The sequence below is a fragment of the Cucumis melo genome, chromosome 4 (assembly GCF_025177605.1).
Source record: "Cucumis melo cultivar AY chromosome 4, USDA_Cmelo_AY_1.0, whole genome shotgun sequence".
NCBI lineage: Eukaryota > Viridiplantae > Streptophyta > Magnoliopsida > Cucurbitales > Cucurbitaceae > Cucumis > Cucumis melo.
In genome coordinates, this window is record NC_066860.1 from 31,845,299 (window position 1) to 31,864,901 (window position 19,603).

The 19,603-nt window shown below is 33.0% G+C and overlaps 4 protein-coding genes across 8 annotated transcripts; 2 read left to right on the top strand and 2 right to left on the bottom strand.

The window, feature by feature from the left end:
• Positions 1-4,498: 4,498 nt before the first annotated feature.
• LOC103486690 (nuclear transcription factor Y subunit A-10) lies at positions 4,499-8,535 on the top strand. Its single transcript, XM_008444713.3, has 6 exons — positions 4,499-4,664; positions 5,119-5,413; positions 6,077-6,186; positions 6,280-6,348; positions 6,700-6,840; positions 7,553-8,535. Exons 2-6 carry the CDS (start codon positions 5,158-5,160, stop codon positions 7,952-7,954), a joined length of 978 nt encoding a protein of 325 aa, XP_008442935.1. The 5' UTR covers positions 4,499-4,664; positions 5,119-5,157; the 3' UTR covers positions 7,955-8,535.
• A 1,786-nt stretch (positions 8,536-10,321) lies between these two features.
• On the top strand, positions 10,322-12,738 carry LOC103486688 (33 kDa ribonucleoprotein, chloroplastic). 2 transcript variants are annotated; one of them, XM_008444708.3, is made up of 4 exons: positions 10,322-11,035; positions 11,127-11,228; positions 11,698-12,006; positions 12,318-12,738. In XM_008444708.3, the coding sequence occupies exons 1-4, from the start codon at positions 10,607-10,609 to the stop codon at positions 12,441-12,443; spliced, it is 966 nt and encodes a 321-aa protein (XP_008442930.2). In that variant the 5' UTR covers positions 10,322-10,606; the 3' UTR covers positions 12,444-12,738. The 2 variants fall into 2 exon arrangements, with proteins under 2 accessions (XP_008442930.2, XP_050940061.1); XM_051084104.1 differs by lacking the exon at positions 12,318-12,738 and having other exon boundaries at positions 10,430-11,035; positions 11,698-12,163.
• Positions 12,739-12,828: 90 nt separating this feature from the next.
• LOC103486689 (uncharacterized) lies at positions 12,829-16,380 on the bottom strand. Of its 4 annotated transcripts, none has more exons than XM_008444710.3 (12): positions 16,196-16,380; positions 16,075-16,095; positions 15,883-15,983; positions 15,499-15,556; positions 15,360-15,403; positions 15,174-15,254; positions 14,990-15,060; positions 14,773-14,883; positions 13,812-13,894; positions 13,511-13,727; positions 13,143-13,226; positions 12,829-13,012 (listed from the first exon to the last, which is right to left on the bottom strand). In XM_008444710.3, exons 1-12 carry the CDS (start codon positions 16,215-16,217, stop codon positions 12,934-12,936), a joined length of 972 nt encoding a protein of 323 aa, XP_008442932.2. In that variant the 5' UTR covers positions 16,218-16,380; the 3' UTR covers positions 12,829-12,933. The 4 variants fall into 4 exon arrangements, with proteins under 4 accessions (XP_008442932.2, XP_008442933.2, XP_050940062.1 ...); XM_008444711.3 differs by having other exon boundaries at positions 15,883-15,997; positions 16,196-16,322; XM_051084105.1 differs by having other exon boundaries at positions 15,499-15,569; positions 16,196-16,212.
• Positions 16,381-17,191: 811 nt separating this feature from the next.
• On the bottom strand, positions 17,192-19,547 carry LOC103486687 (syntaxin-121). Its single transcript, XM_008444706.3, has 2 exons — positions 18,785-19,547; positions 17,192-17,969 (listed from the first exon to the last, which is right to left on the bottom strand). Exons 1-2 carry the CDS (start codon positions 19,320-19,322, stop codon positions 17,584-17,586), a joined length of 924 nt encoding a protein of 307 aa, XP_008442928.1. The 5' UTR covers positions 19,323-19,547; the 3' UTR covers positions 17,192-17,583.
• Between the last annotated feature and the right edge of the window lie 56 nt (positions 19,548-19,603).

The window sequence follows — 19,603 nt, forward strand, 5'->3', positions numbered from 1 at the left end:
ATGTATAACGATATATATATATTTTTTTGTAAAATATGAATTAAAAATGTTACTCAATTCACCCATTATTATTATTATTTTCTATTTTTATTGTTGGAAAGGTAGAAGATATTGGTCTTATCCACCAATGTCTAATGTCTTATCACTATTTAGAGACATTGAAATTGACACTGACACAAAAACACAAGTACAAAATAACACAAAAACAGTACATATACTATATCTGCTTAATTATGGCTTTGTGAACAAATGGTATATACTAAAATGTTCCCCCCCAAAAAGAGAAAGAAAAAAGTAATAATAACAGATGAGAAATTAAAAGAACTTTGGAAACTCAGATTGAATTTTAATTTTATTTTCTCAAAAGAAAAAAAAAATATATTATTGATCTTCTCAAGCCCATGTGTGTTTCACTTTGGTGCTTTACCTAACCCTAATGGCACAATATTAAAATAAAAAAAAGCCTAAAATAATTATATATATATATATATATATATATAATAAATAATATATATAACTCAAATGATTAATATGAAACATATTTAGTTTCCACAAACCACAAAGTATTTCTCAACTTGCTAAAATAAGAATGAACCATTCAAAATTAAAGCAAGTGGGAACCCTAAAAAAAATATTTAATTATTTAAAATATTTGGTTCCTTTTTTCTTAAAATATTTTATTTATTAATACTAAAGATTCAATGGGGAGTTTTGGACAAATTAGATATAAAGGGAAAATATATATAGATTATATTATCTTTTTATAACCAAAACTAAATGAATTGATCAAAAAGTAAAGTTAAGAGAGAAAGGGCAGAGCCTAACCTACACTTTGGTACTATATGGTTCTCTTTTTAGGGTTTCAATTGGAGGGATACAATATATGAAAACTCCCCTTTCTCTCATGCATGCAAATAAGATATTAAGGGGAGTTTAAAATATATTAATTTGTTATTTATTTAAGTGGTTAAAATTAGTAACCATCAAACATACTTTTAATTATTTAAAATAAGTTTTATTATATGATAATTGTACGTTAGAATGTAAATTAAAATTAGATTGATTAACGTTTTTCATAACTAATTTTGAATGTATCAAAGAAATGATGTTAATAATTTTAAAATTTGATTCGTTTATCGTACCTATCTTCGTATGTTTTAAAAGTTTAGCGAATATGTTATATGCTAAAAAGTTAATATAACTAAACTATGGAAATATTAAAATACTATCTCTTTGTTCCTTGTATTTTTTTTTAAATCTTAAAATTAGGTCTCATTTTTTAAGTTTCAAGTTGATTTTTTAATCAAATTTAGTAAAATTTTAATACTAATAATAATGATAATAATATTCGGGGATTTTTCAAGAATATAAAAAATTATAAACTATTTACATTGTACTAAAGAACAATTTTGCTATTTAAGACTTATGTTGTTATATGGTTTTGAAATAAAGACTTTTTTTAAGAATTATGAAATTCATTTTTACAAATACTATCTTAATTAGTTCAAACCAATAGATCCTTTGACTCTACAATAATGGATCTACTTTTCAATTACTTTAAAAAAACAATTAAAAAAGGAAATGAAAAGAAAAAAACATGTTTGTATTTGGATCTCTTTAGTGTATATTAAGAAAAAACTATTTAAGAAAGAAAAGAATGGAGAGGTTAGTTAGCTAAGTAAGAAGTCATTCTATCATCTTTGAGCCTTTTCACTAACTATTTCTTTTTTCTCCCTTCTTTTGCCCTTCTTTCATAGGAATTTGGCCTTTGTATATATATATATAAAGCAAACATATAGTAATAATGGATCTCTGATGCTGCATCTCACCTAAGAATCTCTCTCTCTCTCTCTCTCTCTCTCTCTCTCTCTCACTCTAAAAATACAAAAAGATGAAAAATGAAAAAATAAAAACCCACTTTTGAATAGTTATTCTTTTATTTTTAATGTAAAAAAGAAACATTTATTTTTATATTAAATTGGGTTATTGGGTATAATTTATATATATATATATATATATATATATATACACTAAAAGAGCCGGCCTTTAATTGGAGGCTTAATTAATTTTAATCCTTAAACCCACTTCTAATTACGAATTTAAAGTCATATAAATAATTACACATGGTTACACCCCAATTTAGTTCAAATTTATAAATTTGTAGATCACAAAAGACTAATTATGTATCCATTTTAAAAATCGATGAGTGATTCTTTACTTTATAAAATTGTTGAACTAGAATTAACATCCAAAATATTTGAATATAAATAAATATTTTCAACTTTTAGTATTGTCTTTAAAGAATAATGTTGAAAAATATATTTGTATATATATTCTAATGAAAGGTTCTTGTTGTCATCGTCATTATATTTGGTTTGAAGGCAATGAATGGTAGAGTTTGGTTTAAGGGTCAAAAGTTAAAATTTTGACCAATTAAATTTCTATGGAGTTTTTTTTTCTCCACAAATTATGAAAATGATAGCACTACTCTTCATGTGGATGTACATCATATTATTAATTAGGTTGTATGATTAATTACATTAATTTTCCATAGTTAGCCTCCCTTTCAAGAATTAAATCAGTTATGTTTGAGTAATAAATTTAATAAAGTAGGTAAACGTTTGATCAATAGATCATAGGTTTAAATTTTTCATCGCATTTTGTTGAACTAAAAAGACTCAAATAAATTTAAGAGGAACCTCGAATTTTCAACTCTATAAAAATGTAACAGTGAAGGGAATAATTAAAAATTTTAAATCTCTAAATAAAACATTGTAGAGTAATTAAATACTACTATATAATAATAATAAAATAAAAAAAAGCACACACTAACGAATTATCATTCTGAATTTAGTTAATTAATAGATAAATTATTTAACTAGTGGTATGTATTTTAAAGTAAGCTTAATTCAACGATAATTAATATAATTGTACTGTCACCAGTTAATTAATTATATTTTAAAACAATAATAAACTATTAAATAAGTACAAATGTTATGATGAACTATAAAGCAAGGAAGTCAACATGTTTTTCTCAAGAAGAAAAAAGTCAATGTGTGTAGTTTTATTTTTTTTATTTTCTAAATACTATGCACTTATTAACTTTGTTTAAAGACAATGGTATTTCACAAAAAAGAAAAAAAAGGGCTAAATTATAGAAAATGCTCGTCAAATTTGATGTTTGGGTAAAAAATATTTATAAACTTTGAAAAGTTTAAAAAATATCATTAAACTTTCAAAAATAGTTAAAATATAGTTTACAATTAGTTTTGAATCGAAACCGTTAAAATTTTGTTCAAAAAATACCTCGAAAAAATTTCATAAATATCTCAAAATTTATAAAAAAATTAAAAATATTTTCGTTAATCCATTCTTTACACCAAATTTTTTAGCTCTCAAAATAAAAACTAAAATTTTAAATTAAAATTATAGATTTATATTTCCATTGATAGGTGTATGTCTTATATTTTCACATTTTCATGGATTCGCAAAAATGGTGAATTGATATTTCTATTATGTCGGAGAAAAATCTATAAATCACAAGAAAATAAATTTGAAAATAATAATAATATAAATAATAGACATGTTTACTTATTTGAAAATAACAATAAAAAGTTTATAGAAGTGGATATTTGTAAATATCTTATGCATTAAACTACCAATTTTTTAACATTAAAGTAATTTCCACGTCAAATAATATTTAAATTTATATTTTATAAAATAATGCAAAATTAGAATAGCAAAAGTGAATAATAAAGGTAAAAAAGATTATATGTAAAATCTCATGTCAATCTCACACAGAAGCATAAAAATCAATAATGCTCACCACCTATAAACTAAATTCAAGAACAATTCTGAAAGAAGATAATAATTAAAAACTAAAAAATATAGTCAACTTTTTGATGTTTAGAATAATCCGAAGCATCATCTAAAGTAGCAAAATAATGCAAGAAAATGGTATTCCCTTCAATAAAATAAAGGGGAAAAAATTATGATATTTTATTTTGATGATATTCAACTTTGAATTTGAGCTTGGTGAGCCAAACCAGATCACAAACAACTATGAATTAAGGACTTAGATTAGCATAATTGGAACCACTAATCATTCCTTAAGTACACACTTTGAGTATTCAATTTATATTTTTTTAATAAAAAACCCATCAAAGAAACAGATTTAGCAAACAGAAATTCAAAAAATTCCCAGAAAAGAAAGTTTGATTTTTTTCTTCTTCTTTTTTTTTTTTTTTTGGGACAAACAATTGGGAGAAGGGAAAATCAGAGATTGGTGAAATCGCCCAAAAGTTGGATTTTTTTTTTTATAAAAAAATTGTTTGTAAAATAATTAAGGGAAAAAGTGAGGGAAAGAATTTATGCAGTTATAATGAATGTGGTTCATATTATTAATGGAAGCTTTCCATATAGAAACAAATTGTTGCATGCAAGGTAAAGATCATTGGTCATTGGGTTTTAGTTATTTTACACTTATATGTGTATTAATTCTTTTTCTTTTCTCTCTCCTCTTTCCTCTCTCTCTCTCTCTCTCTCTGTTAGTGCTTTGCTTGAAATGTACCAACAGCACTCCTATCAAATGGGGTTCCTGTGCCTCTATTCAATACCTGCTTCTGCTTCTTCTTCTTCTTCTTCTTTTTGCTGATTCTGAATTTGTAAGGGCCTTTTTTATTGGGTTTTACCCTCTGATTGTTGTCCCTTTCTCTTCTTCTTTTTCTTTTATGAACTAAGGTTTTTCAGCTTCAGTCCTTCATTTTTCCATCTGGGGTTGTTTTTTGGGACTTCTTTTCATCTGGGCTCGTTTCATCCTTCTTTTGTTTGCTTCTATTTCATATTCTGGTTTGTTCAATCGCTTTGTATTCTGGTTTTTGTTCTATCTATTGTCTGTGGCCTGTTGTTTTGGGGGGAATTTTTTGCTTTTTGTTATTGTTTCATTGTTCTGTGATTGAAGGAAGTTCATGTGGGTGTTTTCCCTCTTGCTTTTTGCCCTTTTAAAAGTGGCTATTCATCTTTTTTCTTTTTGGTTTATCCTTTCAATTTGTTTGAATTGTGCTTCCCATTTTTGGATTAAACGTCTCATGGGCTTTTTGTTCAAACACTGAATTGTAGGAATTGGTGTGAAGGATTTAGTAAAAACATCTGTTTGAAATGGCGCCACAAACTGGATGTTTGAAAGAACATGAACGAATTATTCCTAATTCACTTGGTCAGTTGTCACCTTCTCCTGCTCGTTTATGGAGTGCTTTTGGGCAAGGTCCTCAATCAATCTTTGGGGATTTTGGTCAAGTGAAGGCTTCATCAATTCAACAACTTGGCAGTAATGGGAAGGAGTTCAATGGCACTAAACAAGTTGTTTCTCACGGCTTGGACAAACTGAACACAGCTCCATTTTCTATCTATCCTGGTACCTTTTTGTTTGTTTGATTCATTTTCATCCCCCAAAGAAATCTTTGGAAGTTAGATGGTTTCTTCTTCTTATAATGGTGGATATAGGATTTTTGAAGTTAATTAGAGGTGGCAAAGAAATGATTCATTCACAAAATCAATAGCTTCTCGAAAAATGAATAGCACAGGGAGATTGATAAGGGAGTTGGATGTTTCTTTCCTGACGATTGGCAATAAATGTCTATAAGAAGAAACATGTCAGGGGAGAAGGAACCTAGATTGTTGGGTGATTGAATCGACTTGTAACTTAGTAGCATGACGCTGGGGACGGGAGAAGTTGTGAGGGAGAAAAAATGCTCGGAGGGAATGCTTTAAGTTGATTGAATCAACTTGTAACTTAGTAGCTTAGTTGGCTTAGGCTGGGGGGGCAGGGGAACATCTGAATATCTCCAAAATTACATCATCAATGTGAAAATGACTAATATTGAGTTCAATCCATGAGTAAAGATTTTCGTCCTAGAATATCAAGGATTTAGCATCATAGAGCAATAAAGCTCAGATGCTAATGGTTATAAAACAAGAGGGAAAGAGAGAATGAAATTCAAGAAAGACCTGTTTTCCCCTGTTTTTGATCTTGCCTAGTTAAAATGTCGATGATAATGGTGAGTTTCTATCCATGCAGGTGACTACAAGATGTCAATGGATGCGCAAAAACCTTCACCAGTGTTTTCCCTGCAATCACCCCTGACAGAATATCACAATCGTTTTGAGCTCGGATTTGGCCAGCCCCTGGTATGATCTAGAATGTTATTTGGATTTTTTTGGGAAAAAACAAAAATGATGTTTGTTTATATTATATCTCTGATTCCGAAACAAAAAATGCAGATATGTACAAATTATCCTTACATGGAGCAGCATTATGGAATCCTCTCAGCTTATGGACCTCAAATACCAGTACGTTTCCTTCCATTTTACCTTCTGTTTTCTCTTGTATGTATTCTATGTGAATCGTCTTATATTCATAGATAGATGCATAAAGTGAACTAAAGCATGAACAAAAAAAAAAAAAGAATGAGAAGTGGAAACCAGAAATGGTGCTAAGGAGATGACAGAATTAGGCATCTATTAAATAAATGTTACCAAAAAATTAATAGGAACAAAACTTAAGTTTTCACGTAATGAAGTATGGATGAGTACTTTTCTTGAACAGTATTTTTTGGTTGGATTCTGATATTCACTGTAAACAATCTGGAAATGTCAGTCTGCCTATCTATGAGTTGAAAGTTGAATATTTGCAATATTCAGGGCCGGATTATGCTGCCAATGAGCTTAACATCAGATGATGGACCTATTTATGTGAATGCAAAGCAGTATCATGGAATCATTAGGCGCAGGCAGATACGTGCTAAGGCAATGATGGAGAATAAACTTGCAAGAACCCGTAAGGTATTAAGTCTTACTTGGGTCTCTCTCTTAGTTCTTGATAGGTAGATTTGTTTTTTGGGATCTTGGATTTCGTAGAAGATGTAGGTGCATCAAAGGATGTGAATTGTTCCTTTCGGTATATTTCCTCACCAGTATAACTAGAACAAGAAGTCAATCTGATGCAGATGTCTGTCTAAAGAGTAACTCTTGTTCGGTATATTTGGAAGTTCTGTTTACCGGCCTGGAATTTTCAATATCAACGATCGACTTGCATATGATACACCAGTCATCATCATGTTAATTTTGTACTCTTAACAAACAGTTGTCCTTTTATATGCCATAGTAAAATCCTCTAGTCCAAATATTTGTCTGTCCTGTACAGAGCACTATTTTATATGCAACAGTAACAAACCAATTTGTCTTTCGGTATATTTCCTCACCAGTGTAACTAGAACAAGAAGTCAACCTGATGCAGATATCTGTCTAAAGAGTAACTCTTGTTCGGTTTTATGAATTTCTGTTTACCAACCTGAGGGTTGTGAATATTTGATACCAACAATCGGCTTGAATATGATACTAGTCAGCATCATGTTAATTCTGTAATCTGAACAAACTGTTATGCTTTTATATGCCACAGTAACATCCTCTGGGCCAAATATTTTTCTTTGTCCTGTGCAGAACACTATATATCCACATTACTCCTGCTGATATAGATTGCATATCTGTCTTACAGCCATATATGCATGAATCGCGTCATCTTCATGCAATGCGCCGTCCAAGGGGATCTGGTGGTCGTTTCCTGAACACAAAGAATCTGAAAAATGGGAAATCTTCAATGGAACCAAAGAAAATTGATGAGGTGAACCTTTCTGATTCAACTGGTTCTCAATGTTCTGTGGTTCTGCAATCAGAAAGTGGAACTTTGAACTCCCCAAATGAAGCAAAGGGGAGGGGATTTAGCCTCTCAAGTTCTGAGGTATCGAGCATATTCTCGAGGGGACTACAACGTTTTCAAATCAACCATCTTGGACCATCAATCCCATCACTTGCAGAGATCATTGATGGAGGAGGACATGGCATGGTTCTGCCCAAATGGGTTGCAGCAGCTGACAACTGCTGTGACCTTTGTGTTTGAAGGCGAAGGCAAAGGGTTCTTGGTGCAAGTCATTGCACCAAAACCCTGTCTTTGTTGCGACCAAATCCAGCTTGCTGCCATGTTGTCAACGACAATTGTCACAGGCTTCGCGATGAGGATAGTCCCCGCGTTTGGTTGCAATGGCAAGTCATTTTTGGCTCTAATCAAAGTAGGTGTAGGATGTTTCTTATCTCTTTGTTTTGCTTCTCCTAAGTATGAGAGGTGGCTGAGAGAATCAAAGGAATCATCCAATCAGATATGAAGTAAGAAGTAATTGCAGTGCAGTAGACAAAAAAGGGTCTATTCAAGAATAAGAGCATCAAGAGTACGAATTCTGCACTGCGATTAACTGTGACCCTCAAAGTAGAACAAGAAGAATGTTCATTAAGTCTAGTGTTTGGTAATTCAAAATCAGACATTCCGAAGCAAATTGTACTGAACAAAGATGCTTGGCTTGTGGGTTTTTTTAAGGACAACTGTCCATGTTTGTCTTTCAGTTTGTGTGAAATGAAGATGGTTTGTCTTTGTAATGAAGAAGAATATTGTGTTGTCTGTGTGTAATAAAGAATATGATTGCGATATCGTCCATATAGTTTACATTTTAGCACAATGCAACATTTCTCCTACTCGTCCATGCTAATGCCTATATCCTCTGATTTCATAAAATTAAGCTTGACATACTTTTCTTTGACTAATCATTCACAACCTTTAGATGATTCTCTTCATAAAATTAATTACTTGGTGAATAATAAAAAAATAATATATAGTTTCTAGAAGTGTTTAGATGGAATAAATAATGAAAATATACTAAATAGTTGTAGATTCCATTAATAATGCTTATAAAGTAAAAGAAAACATCTTTTTGAAAAATCTAACGTAGAGAGAGAGTAGAGTTGATTCGAATAGTTAATGTAGTAATTCAACCCACTTATGAAAATTGAAATAATGAGGAAGAAGAAAATGATTTGAATAGATTTAAGAAATGAGAGTACGATCAAATGGGAACCTGGACTTTGAGCTTCGTCTTCATGGACTCATCTACACTGTTGATTTATGAAGAATGTTTGGGTTTAGCTTATACCTTGGTTCAAATACCGATCGATGTTAATCAGAAACAAAGAGGAAAACGAAACGTTCTCTAGATATTGGTTTGAATCACTGCAACGTTCAGATCTAAAATTAAGAGGAGCGAAGTTCACTAAAAGAAAAATGAGAGGTGAGGAATGGGAAAAGATACCATCTCATCTTATCACGTGGCAGCACATCTCGTCTTTTCACATGTAATTAATTTTACTCCTACTTTTAATAAATCTTAAATAATGTCTTTCATGATTAACAATATATACAAACACACATTTACAATCGTAAATATTATCATATTCTATTTTTCTCGAGGGGCAAGGTAAGACATATTTTGAAGGTTTAGTTTAACTAAACACTCTTTATATTAACTTACACATTGGAATGTGTTTGTCATGGCATTACACAAGTGCAATATGATTTGCAAATCCTAAAGAAGTTTCATCCACGTGTTCAAGACTGCAGCGAGATTTGCTAACCTATAGTAATCAATTTCTACAAAAACTAGCTTTGAATTATTAAACTTAGGAGGTATTGAAGATATATGAACTCAAACTGAAACTTCAAAAGTATGAAAATAAAAAATAAAGTATGATTAAAATGATATTTTACCTTTAAAAATATAATGTAAAAGAATTAATGGTACACATCAAATGCTATAGAACAGTTCTCTGGTTCAAATCCTAAACTATGTCTTTTTTTTTTCTTCCCTAGAAATGAAAATCAGTAGGCTTCTGTCTCTTAACAAAAACTAAAACTCCCAGCAACCAATTAAAGATTTCTCAAAATTTCATTTCTAGGAAAAGAAAAAGGCAGTTTTTTCTTATTTAATTAATATAAATTCAGCAGAAGAACCCACATACTTACAAATATAGGAATTTCTCAAAAAGTTTCTTCAATCAATTGAAAAAAAAAATACTTTTTTTCCAAACCATTTAACCTTTTCTTAAAATGACAGTTTCTTCTTTTTATTTATAATAAAATACCTTTTTTTTTGTCGAAAATAACATATATAACAACATTATAAAAAAATTATAAATACAATAAAGTCTAGATCATATAAGTTTATCACATATAAGTATGACAATATTTGTAATTTTTAAAAAATGTTGTTAATATACTTATTATAATCCCTAAAATTATATCTAAAGGAAAAACTTAGTTTAAAAAAAAAATATATATATAGTTGAAAGTTTCCTTTTAATAGGGGAAAAGGGATTTTTATTTGTCTTGATAGTTTAGAAAAGCCTATGATTTTTCTTTTTACCAATTACTTTTTAAAGATGGTCAAATTTGATCACTTAATCCATCCATGTCGTTCTTCCAAGGATGGTGACGTGGTAAAACCATCAATGGAATTAATACTGAATTAGAGAGAAAAGAAAATCCGATCAAAGCAACCTTATCCAATATCACTTGATCGGATTTTTCCATGTGACGTGGAATTCCCAAGTGATATGTTACATTTTCATCTTCCAAATTCTGAAGCTGCCCAGTTCCCCAAGGCTTCCCGGAGCAGAAAAATCCATCCCTATCGCTTGGGAATTCCGCCATTCCCATTATCTTCCTCAAATGTCGGCTTATTCTCTGGCTGCTGCTGCTGCTGCAGCTTCAGCTTCTTCATCTCCACTCTACAAGAAACACTTCTTCACTCAACATCCCAACCAAATTCCCTCTCATTTTTCTCCAAAACACAACAAATTGAAGCTTCTCAACCTCACAATCCATTTACCCAATTTTTACCCTCTTTCCTTCTCCTCTGTTTCTCATATCCACTGTGCGCCTCCGGCTTTCGATGAGCTTGAAATCTCCGACCCAGAAACAGAATACGGAGACGTACAAGAATCGGATGGTGAAGAACAAACCCAAGAAGAAGATGAACAAAAAATATCGGTATCTCGTGAAGCAGGGAAGCTTTACATTGGAAATTTACCCTATGCTATGACTTCTTCCCAATTGTCTGAGGTATTTGCCGAAGCCGGTCAAGTGGTTTCTGTGCAGGTTTGTGATTGAGCTTGTTTTTTTAGGGCTAATTAGAACTGCTTGACCATTGTGGGTTCTCATGTGATTTATCTTCTGCATCTTATGTTAGGTTATATACGATAAAGTTACGGATAGGAGTAGGGGATTTGCATTTGTGACAATGGCAACTTTGGAGGAAGCTAAAGAAGCAATTCGGATGTTTGATGGCTCTGTAACTTACTTATATTCTTTCTCTTTTTTCTTTCATTTTCTTTTAGCTTAACAATTGTGGAGATTTTTTGCATACTTTCTAACTTGTGAGTTTGAAAGCAGTGGTTAGAAACTAGGGTTGGATATAAGAGTTTGTTTTAGCTGTTAGCTTAACTTACTAGCGGTTGTTACTTTCATATGCGTTGATAGAAGGGCAGAGTTTTTTGGCAGTTCTTTAAGAGTAATTTATTTAGAAAGGTAGAGAAGTTGTGTGAAGGTTTTGTAGAATTAGGTGATATTAGTGTTAGTGATACACATTAGAGGGTGCTGATGATTCTAACAGAATGGAGCATACAAATAGATTCTAAATGCTCAAGTGTAATAGTTTTGGTACCACGGTACAATGTCTATATATGATAGACAAATTTATTGACAGTGTGTAAGATATTCAAGATTGCTATGATGTTACTAATGGTTGCACTACTTGTCAGCAAATCGGCAGTCGAACCGTTCGGGTGAATTTCCCTGAAGTGCCAAGGGGAGGTGAAAAGGAAGTAATGGGGCCAAAGATAAGAAGCAGCTATAACAAATTTGTAGATAGCCCACACAAAATATATGCAGGGAACCTTGGTTGGGGACTCACTTCTCAGAGTCTAAGAGACGCTTTTGAAAACCAACCGGGGATATTGAGTGCTAAGGTCATCTATGATAGGGCATCTGGAAAAAGTAGAGGTTTTGGATTTGTATCTTTTGAAACTGCTGAGGATGCAGAGTCTGCTTTGGAGTCCATGAATGGAGTGGTAAGGAAGTGGAGTTACTTTCTAAAAGATTGCGAATCTAGAATTAATTATTTAAATAGAGTAGTTGGCAATTTGATTCTAGAGATTAGAAAACTTGAACCTGTGACAGAATTTACTGATGTGATTGATCCCTAACTACATTATTACTTTTCAACTACTTCAAAATGGGCCCATATTAACATAAACCTTGCAAACCAGAATTACATTATTTGAGAAATAGCCATGAAAAAATGTACCTGCATTTTGTATATTTAGCCCTGTGTTATAGATACAAGTCACACATTAACCTCCTCCTATGCACATGCCTACAGGAAGTTGAAGGGCGGCCGCTGCGTTTGAATATTGCTGCAGAACGGGCCCCAACTTCTCCAGCAGCATTCCCAAGGACTGAGAATACCATTGACAGCAAAGAATTGCTTACAAGTATCAGTGCCTGAAATCTGATGTTGTGAGTTGGCTTGAAAATTAAACTGAAACTGAAGGTTAAGGAAACTTTTTCTGCAAATTGCATACCTTCAGATCTTCCCTCGCAATTCTCTCATTCCTTGCTCAACGACCAAGGAAGACTAGATTTTTTTTCATTGAGTGGTGTATGCGAGTAAAGGGAAAATGTGGAAGTGTTGCCATAGGTTAACGAGTTTTTTATTTATGGCTGGGGAATTGGACTGGATGTACTATGAAATCTCTTTGCTGAGTTAATATTAATATATTCGTCTCTCAGGCCTTTTCTTACTGATTGTTTGTCATCTACTGAGAATTAACAATTTATGGGTGAAAAAATCTCTTTACGGGAAAAGGAGACCGAAAAACTTGGAAGCATGGTAATGAAAGAAAGTAAACATACTGGAGAAAAATGTGCTTCTGCTTCCAAAACTTATGGCGTGTATAAGTAACCGAGTTTAACAAAAAGTATGTTTCGGATTTATGTTAAATTTTTTCTTCAAGATCATGAGAACCAGCAAGGAGAGCATCTGCTGCAGAGTCTAGGTCTTGAGGAAAGAAAACTCTGCAAAATAGAGCAACACAAGTAGAAAGAAAACAGTAAGACTCCTACAAATAATTTGTTGCAGTCTTGCAGGCAGAAAATCCAAGAAGTATTTAAACGTTAATGTTTCATTCTCGGAAATTCATGATACCTGCAGGTATTGTGGTACAAAGTTTCACTAAGCTGATTGATATCCATGATGCCTTTACAGCCAGCCAAGACCTCAAGAACTTGCCTGAAAAAGAAAGCCAAATCTTAGAGAAGTAATAAATTGCATCAAATACAAATTCACCAAAAAAAATCTACCAGATAAGGGAAATATCCAAGATATGTAGAAACAAAACAATAAAGACATTAACAAAGGAAAAACAGAGGCAAAAACATATATATCTAGTTGGTCCACTAAAACTAGAAGCAATTATTGGAAAGCATTTTCCAGGATGGTGATATAAATAACAGTTATAAAGTAAAAGGGAAGTCTATTTGAGGGAAAGAACAACAAAATATATCGCATCTTACCGAACTAAACATGGTTCATTCCGGCCCTTCACTATGCACTGCTCATCGTGCTTTTCTTTCTTCTTAGAAGCCCAGACCGATTTAACAAACTTAATTCCAGCATGTGTACTCTTGATTTCACAATATGGAGAGTCCGTCTCAATCATCAATCTCTCAATTGGTATACCCCTCACAACGTCAAGATTTTCAGCAGTTTTGAGAGAGCAACCATTGATGCCTGTTTAGCAGTTGCAATTAATTTCAGGAATGAGATGTAAGAGAAAAATAAATAAAGATAGAAGGATGAGCACGTGGCAATGACCTATGTACAAATTACTGAATGAGAGAAGCTTATCACGATCTTCTGCACTATCTGTGAAAGAATGAACAACTCCAGCACAAAACCTATGACAAGCATCAATGGCATAATCAACATCCGTGCAATCAGAAAAGAAAGCAACTACGGTTGGCAAGTTCCTCATCATTTATGAAAAATACAACAATAAAAGGAAATGAGGAAAATGAAATGTGTAGACATGTAAACTTGAACCATATTCTTTATAACAGTGCAATTCCGTTGGACTTTTAAGCCCTTGTGATTGTCAATTTTCTCCTCTCCGCCAAAAGAAAATGATCTATGTATGTACGTGTATATGCATTTCTCTTCACTCTTATAGAGTGTATTAAAGATGTTACGAAATCAACAATTTAGCAATACGAAGAACGTAAAGATCCGCACACATATATACGTGGTTTACTAACAGTGTGTTAGCGACATCCACGGGTAGAAGGAGAATTTTATTAGATAGAATGTTTCAGAATACAACATGGCACCATTAAGTTAGATAGTTTATATATTGCACTTTTCTAAATCCTAAGATCAAAATCGTAAATAATTACATATACTCAATTTAGGATTTAAGGCATTCCAACAAAAGGGAATTGCATTTGTCTTAAGTTTATTCTTTCTTTGCTATGAGGAAATAATATGATTTACCTTTCATTTGCCCGTTTTATTGTTTCTATCATTTCTTCACAATTTCTTATAAGAGAAAAGTTGGTGGTCATGGTTTAATCTTAAATGTATACAACACATAACCAATTAATTAGTCAGAAAAACAAATTGGCCCAGCATATTGCTCTTGGTACTTGAAGGTTTATTCCTCAAAGCATTCACATTTTGGTTCAAATTTTCTATTTCAAAGCCAGATGACTAGGGCCTTAAATCTAGAAAATTCTAATATGGTAAAGGTTTCGTTCTCTCATTGGTTTAGAGGTCTGACCTTTGCTTATTTCGCTCTACAATATCACAAAAATCTTCAGCAGCTGCACGCATGTGTAGAAACATAGGAAGCTTTGTTGTATGTGCTAATTCAAACTGCTTCTCGAAATACCTACAATTACACAGCTCTACAATATAAGACTTCTTATCTGTTGGGTGCATAGAATGCATAACAATTAACATGGGATTTGAAGAATATTCCTCTTAGTATCACTTACTTCTTTTGAATATCAGCAGGGCAAAAGTGAAGCCTGTCATAATCTAATCCACATTCACCAACTGCAACGACCTTAAAAATGCATATGTGTGGCATGAAGATTATTAATCCTCTCAAATAATCACGCCAAAGGCATCCAACTCTTCTTTCTTTTTTTCTCTTTTTGAAATGAGATGGATACAAACCTTTCCTTTCTCAATTCCCTCTTTGGTCAATGAAAGAAGAGCCTGAAAATACGTCTCTGGGTCACCACTCTCTTCAAACTCCTGAAAAGAAAGTAAATCACAGGCTATATGAAACCATGAATGATGCACAAAAAATAGAAGAATAAACGAAAATGAATGATACACAAAAACAGAAGAATAAACAACCTTGCACCTAGTTGGATGCACGCCCACAGTACAAAAAAGCCTTCCTACAAGCAAAACAACAGGTTGAACCAAGAGAAAAAAAGTTCGAAAAGAGTATAAAGAAGTTCAACAGAATTTAGACAACAAAAACAAAATAAACCATCAGTTTCCGCAATTTTAAGGGCTTCCCTTGATTCCTCGAGTGATCCACCGGTCACCTGCATTTACAAACTATTCTAGATCGTATCACTATCATCATCAGACCCAAAAAATCAAAAGACAGTAAGAAATGAATGGTTTATCAATTATCAGAATACATCTTAAATGCATGCTTTATATGTTTGTTTATTAAAAAAATATCATCCTTACGGTCATGAAAATAAAAGCTCATAACCTCACTACTCTTCCGTTTCTTCAAGGCTCAGGCAAACGAGAGCATCAAGGAAGCCAATCCATGGATAAATGTTTCAGAACTTAAAGATACTAAAAAGGGCAATGAATAACCGAACAATGGGTAATTACAAAACAAAATGAAAAAACTCACAATGATTCGCTGAACCCCAGCACTCCAAGCCCTGCTCAATACAGCTGCGATGTCAGCTGCGTGGTATTGCTTACCATGGTAAATTCCTCTGAACATACCATCTGCATTCAAAACACTAATCACATTCCACATAAATAAAATGATAGAGACCCTTTATTGTACCCTAATGTACAAATAACTGACTGCCCTCACCTGTAAAATTAACTGCAATATCTGCAAAACGCCATTGACAGAAAGGAGAACTGAGTTAATTGCAACTGGATTAAGTAAAGAATGGAGAAATTTGTGTTTGGCTGGGAGGAAAGTTACTCACCTATCATTCGCAGTGTTGCCATGGTGGAGGAAAGCGAGAGAAGAGCTAGAAAGATGCGGTTTGATTTGAACTTGCTTGAAATTGGTTCGAATTTGTAAGGAAGACGACCTCGAATCTGCAATGGATTAGCCGGTCGCCGGTCGCCGGATTCAACGATGGAGATTTCTCCGATTGGTTCTTTTGTACGTTCCCACCCTCCGAATCCGACAAGACTTTTATTTTTATTTGAAGTAATATCTTCTCAATAAATAATTTAATTTAACGGAAAAAAATTCAATTTCGCATTTATTGTAAGAAACAAAAATGCACAAAATATTTATAAAAATACCAAAATTTTAAATTTTATAAATTATCGAAATTGCTAAATTTTATACATAAATAATACATTGTGTCGAAGTTAAAAATTAATGATATGAAATACTTTTAAATTTTTATAAATCTATCAATTAAAAGTTTTGGTAGAATTGTTTTTAAAACAGCTAATACATAAATTATCAAACAATGTATTTTTTTTCACAAACTTGAATCAATGAAATGAGATATTTTCAAATTTTCTTATTTCTCTATTCTTCTACGAATGTTGGAACCTTTCGAAAGATGTTCAGATGTAAGGAGTAATGAGAGATTGAAAATTTAAAAGAATAGAGTTTGGTTGAAGAACACTCAAACTGATTAAGAAATAGTGATTAATTAGTTCAATCAAGTTAAACCAAGTCAAACAGAAGTCAACTGAATTATTAGAAATTGTATTATGTAAGAGGGTCCGATAACAAGTCTACTAGAAGCATTGAGTACTTATTTATGAAGGTGATAAACACAACGAGTTGTGTGAATGTAATCAATCATCCAAAAGATTTTATTTTTTAAAAAAATTCAAATTTATTATCATTTAGTTTAGGTAACTATAAATGTTTTTATTCAAAGTTTCAAATGTAACGTCTTAACCAATTGAATTATTTTTGGATGAAAAACACATATAAGAGTTTGCGAGTGGAATAGAGAAAGAAGATAATATTATAAACAAAATCACTCAAAAGAGAAGGAAAAAAGTATGAAATCTATTACACAGAAGAATCTAAAATCCAAAGGGTGTATACAACAATGTTTAATCCAACAGGAACAAATCCTTCCTATTCAATGACATCAAGACCTCAAGGTTTTTCATCAATCAAGCCATTCTCCATCTAACCTCTTCATGTCTAAACTGTTATAGAATTAAAGAAATAATGGATACTAATGAAAAAATGGAAACAAAATGGGGTAAAAGTAGATAATAAGATCCTGTTGTCTCAAATAATATGGGCAGTAACATACAGCGGTATGGTGTGAGTGCTCGGTAGGAGACGACTCATTGGACTTCGTAGGAAAGAGGCTTTACACGAGGCGTTTTAGGGTGTTGCGGGTGAACTACTGTTATTTTTCTTCCAAGGCTGCAGGCTGAGGACAATCACCAAGACAATGAGCAGCAAAATGATGATGGCAATAATTGTCCATTTCCGGGTGTTTTTCTGGTATACTCTGGCTGTTGTCAACTCCTGCGTGCCACCTCGAACAAAAGAATGAGCCCTGTTCACTTGGCTTTCGATGTCGTCAAGTTTCTCGCCTTGTTCGTGCACCAAAACTGCCATGTCCATGAAAACCTGGTGCAGCTCTTTGAGGTTCCTTTCCAGGTCTTTCACAGCATCATGCCTCTCCTGGATCTCACTAATGGTGTCTAAGATTCTGCCTCTGCCTTGTTCTTGAATGGCTTTCTGCAAGAATGTCTCACTTTCACCTGCATAGTTGGAGATATCTTATCATGTTAGCAGATGTTCATCATTCGTCTTGAGATTAAACTTCTGAAATCAAATCGAGCAATTGAACTTCTCATCAATCACGCATTTGATATATAACCATTGAGGAATTTAGAACAATAGCACGAGCTAATGGGATTAGATTTGGGATTCAATAACCATCCAACATCTCATTTCTAGCAATCCTAGTAAGAAAAAACAAACAAAACAACAAACCTTACAAAATTACATCACGTGACACAAACAAATTAAACCACGCAGGGGAAGGAAGAAAAGAAGACTCTTGAACACTATATCCTATTTTAAGAGTATGTTCCAATACAAAATATATTCATATCTCCCTCTTTTCCTTCATACCAAACACTACATCCTTCATTTCCAAAGATATTGGAACTCATTCTTATTCATTCACCAAATAATGGCATCCATCTCCTAGAAAAATGAAAGAGAACATAAAAAAATGGGATCAAAGAAACAAAACCTACTTCCCCCCTTGGCATCACCTTACAGCATGTTTAGATGAACTTCAAGCATTTATATAAACACATTCAAATGGGGAAAATATATAAGTCATCAACTTCTTATCAGATGCAGTTTGGAAAACATATTTTTACTCTAACTTAACTTAATTATAGATGAATTTCATATTATATCATGTGATCGTACCAACATCTCAGAACAAATCCCCATCACAAATCATGGTGATCCAACAAATGATGGGTCTTAAAATTTCATAATCCTCAAGCCAAATTTAGCAAACAAAGAACTTGACACAGTCAAATTTGAGTTATCTAACCTGTAGATATCAAGACATCAATGGTTTTCTCGTCCGGATTTTCACCAGTAACAGTGTAATATCTTCGCTGAACGGTCTCCCTGTACTCAGAGGAGATCTGTTGCCTAAGATTGTTAAAACTCTCCATAGAATCCTGCAACTTCTTCCTCAAACCGTTGACTACAGAAGTCCGAGTCCGATCAGAAGAGGAACCAGGACCACAACCAGGGAGGCTCCGGTTGGCAGCATTGGAGCGATCAAGAGCCTCCAATCGGACCTTGATGAGTTTAGCCTTCTTAAGAGCAAGGGAAACATCAGAATCCATGCGAGATCGGAGGTCCTTGACAGTCTTAGCATTGTGAAGGGTCTTGCTCTGTTCATGGGAGTCATGAAGGTTGGAGTAAAGTCGTTCAAGCTCCTTGAGCTCGTCTTTAACAGACTCAACATCTTCAAAGAACTTGTCGAGATTAACAGCAGTGGGGGAAGAGGAGGCGTTGTTGCCCATTTCAACGACATGGGTGTCGCGGGAAAAGGAGCGAGAGGAGAATAAATCGTTCATTGGTGAAAACCCAGAAGAGAAAATGGAGAATGGAGAATGGAGAAATGGGTTGGTTGAGAAACAGAGGAAATGAAGAACCTAGAAGAGGGATTTGATGGGTTTTATGAGAAAAGTGGTCAAATGGGGTGCAAATGGAGGAATCTGAAGGGGAAAAGGGAAAAGAGAAGTCAAAGGGATGGGGCGGAGAAGTGGGACAGGTGAAGAAGAATTGGAAGAGAGGAAGTTCCTTCGAAAGATAGATGATCAGACTTGGAACCGGTCGTGTACATAAAAAAACAGCC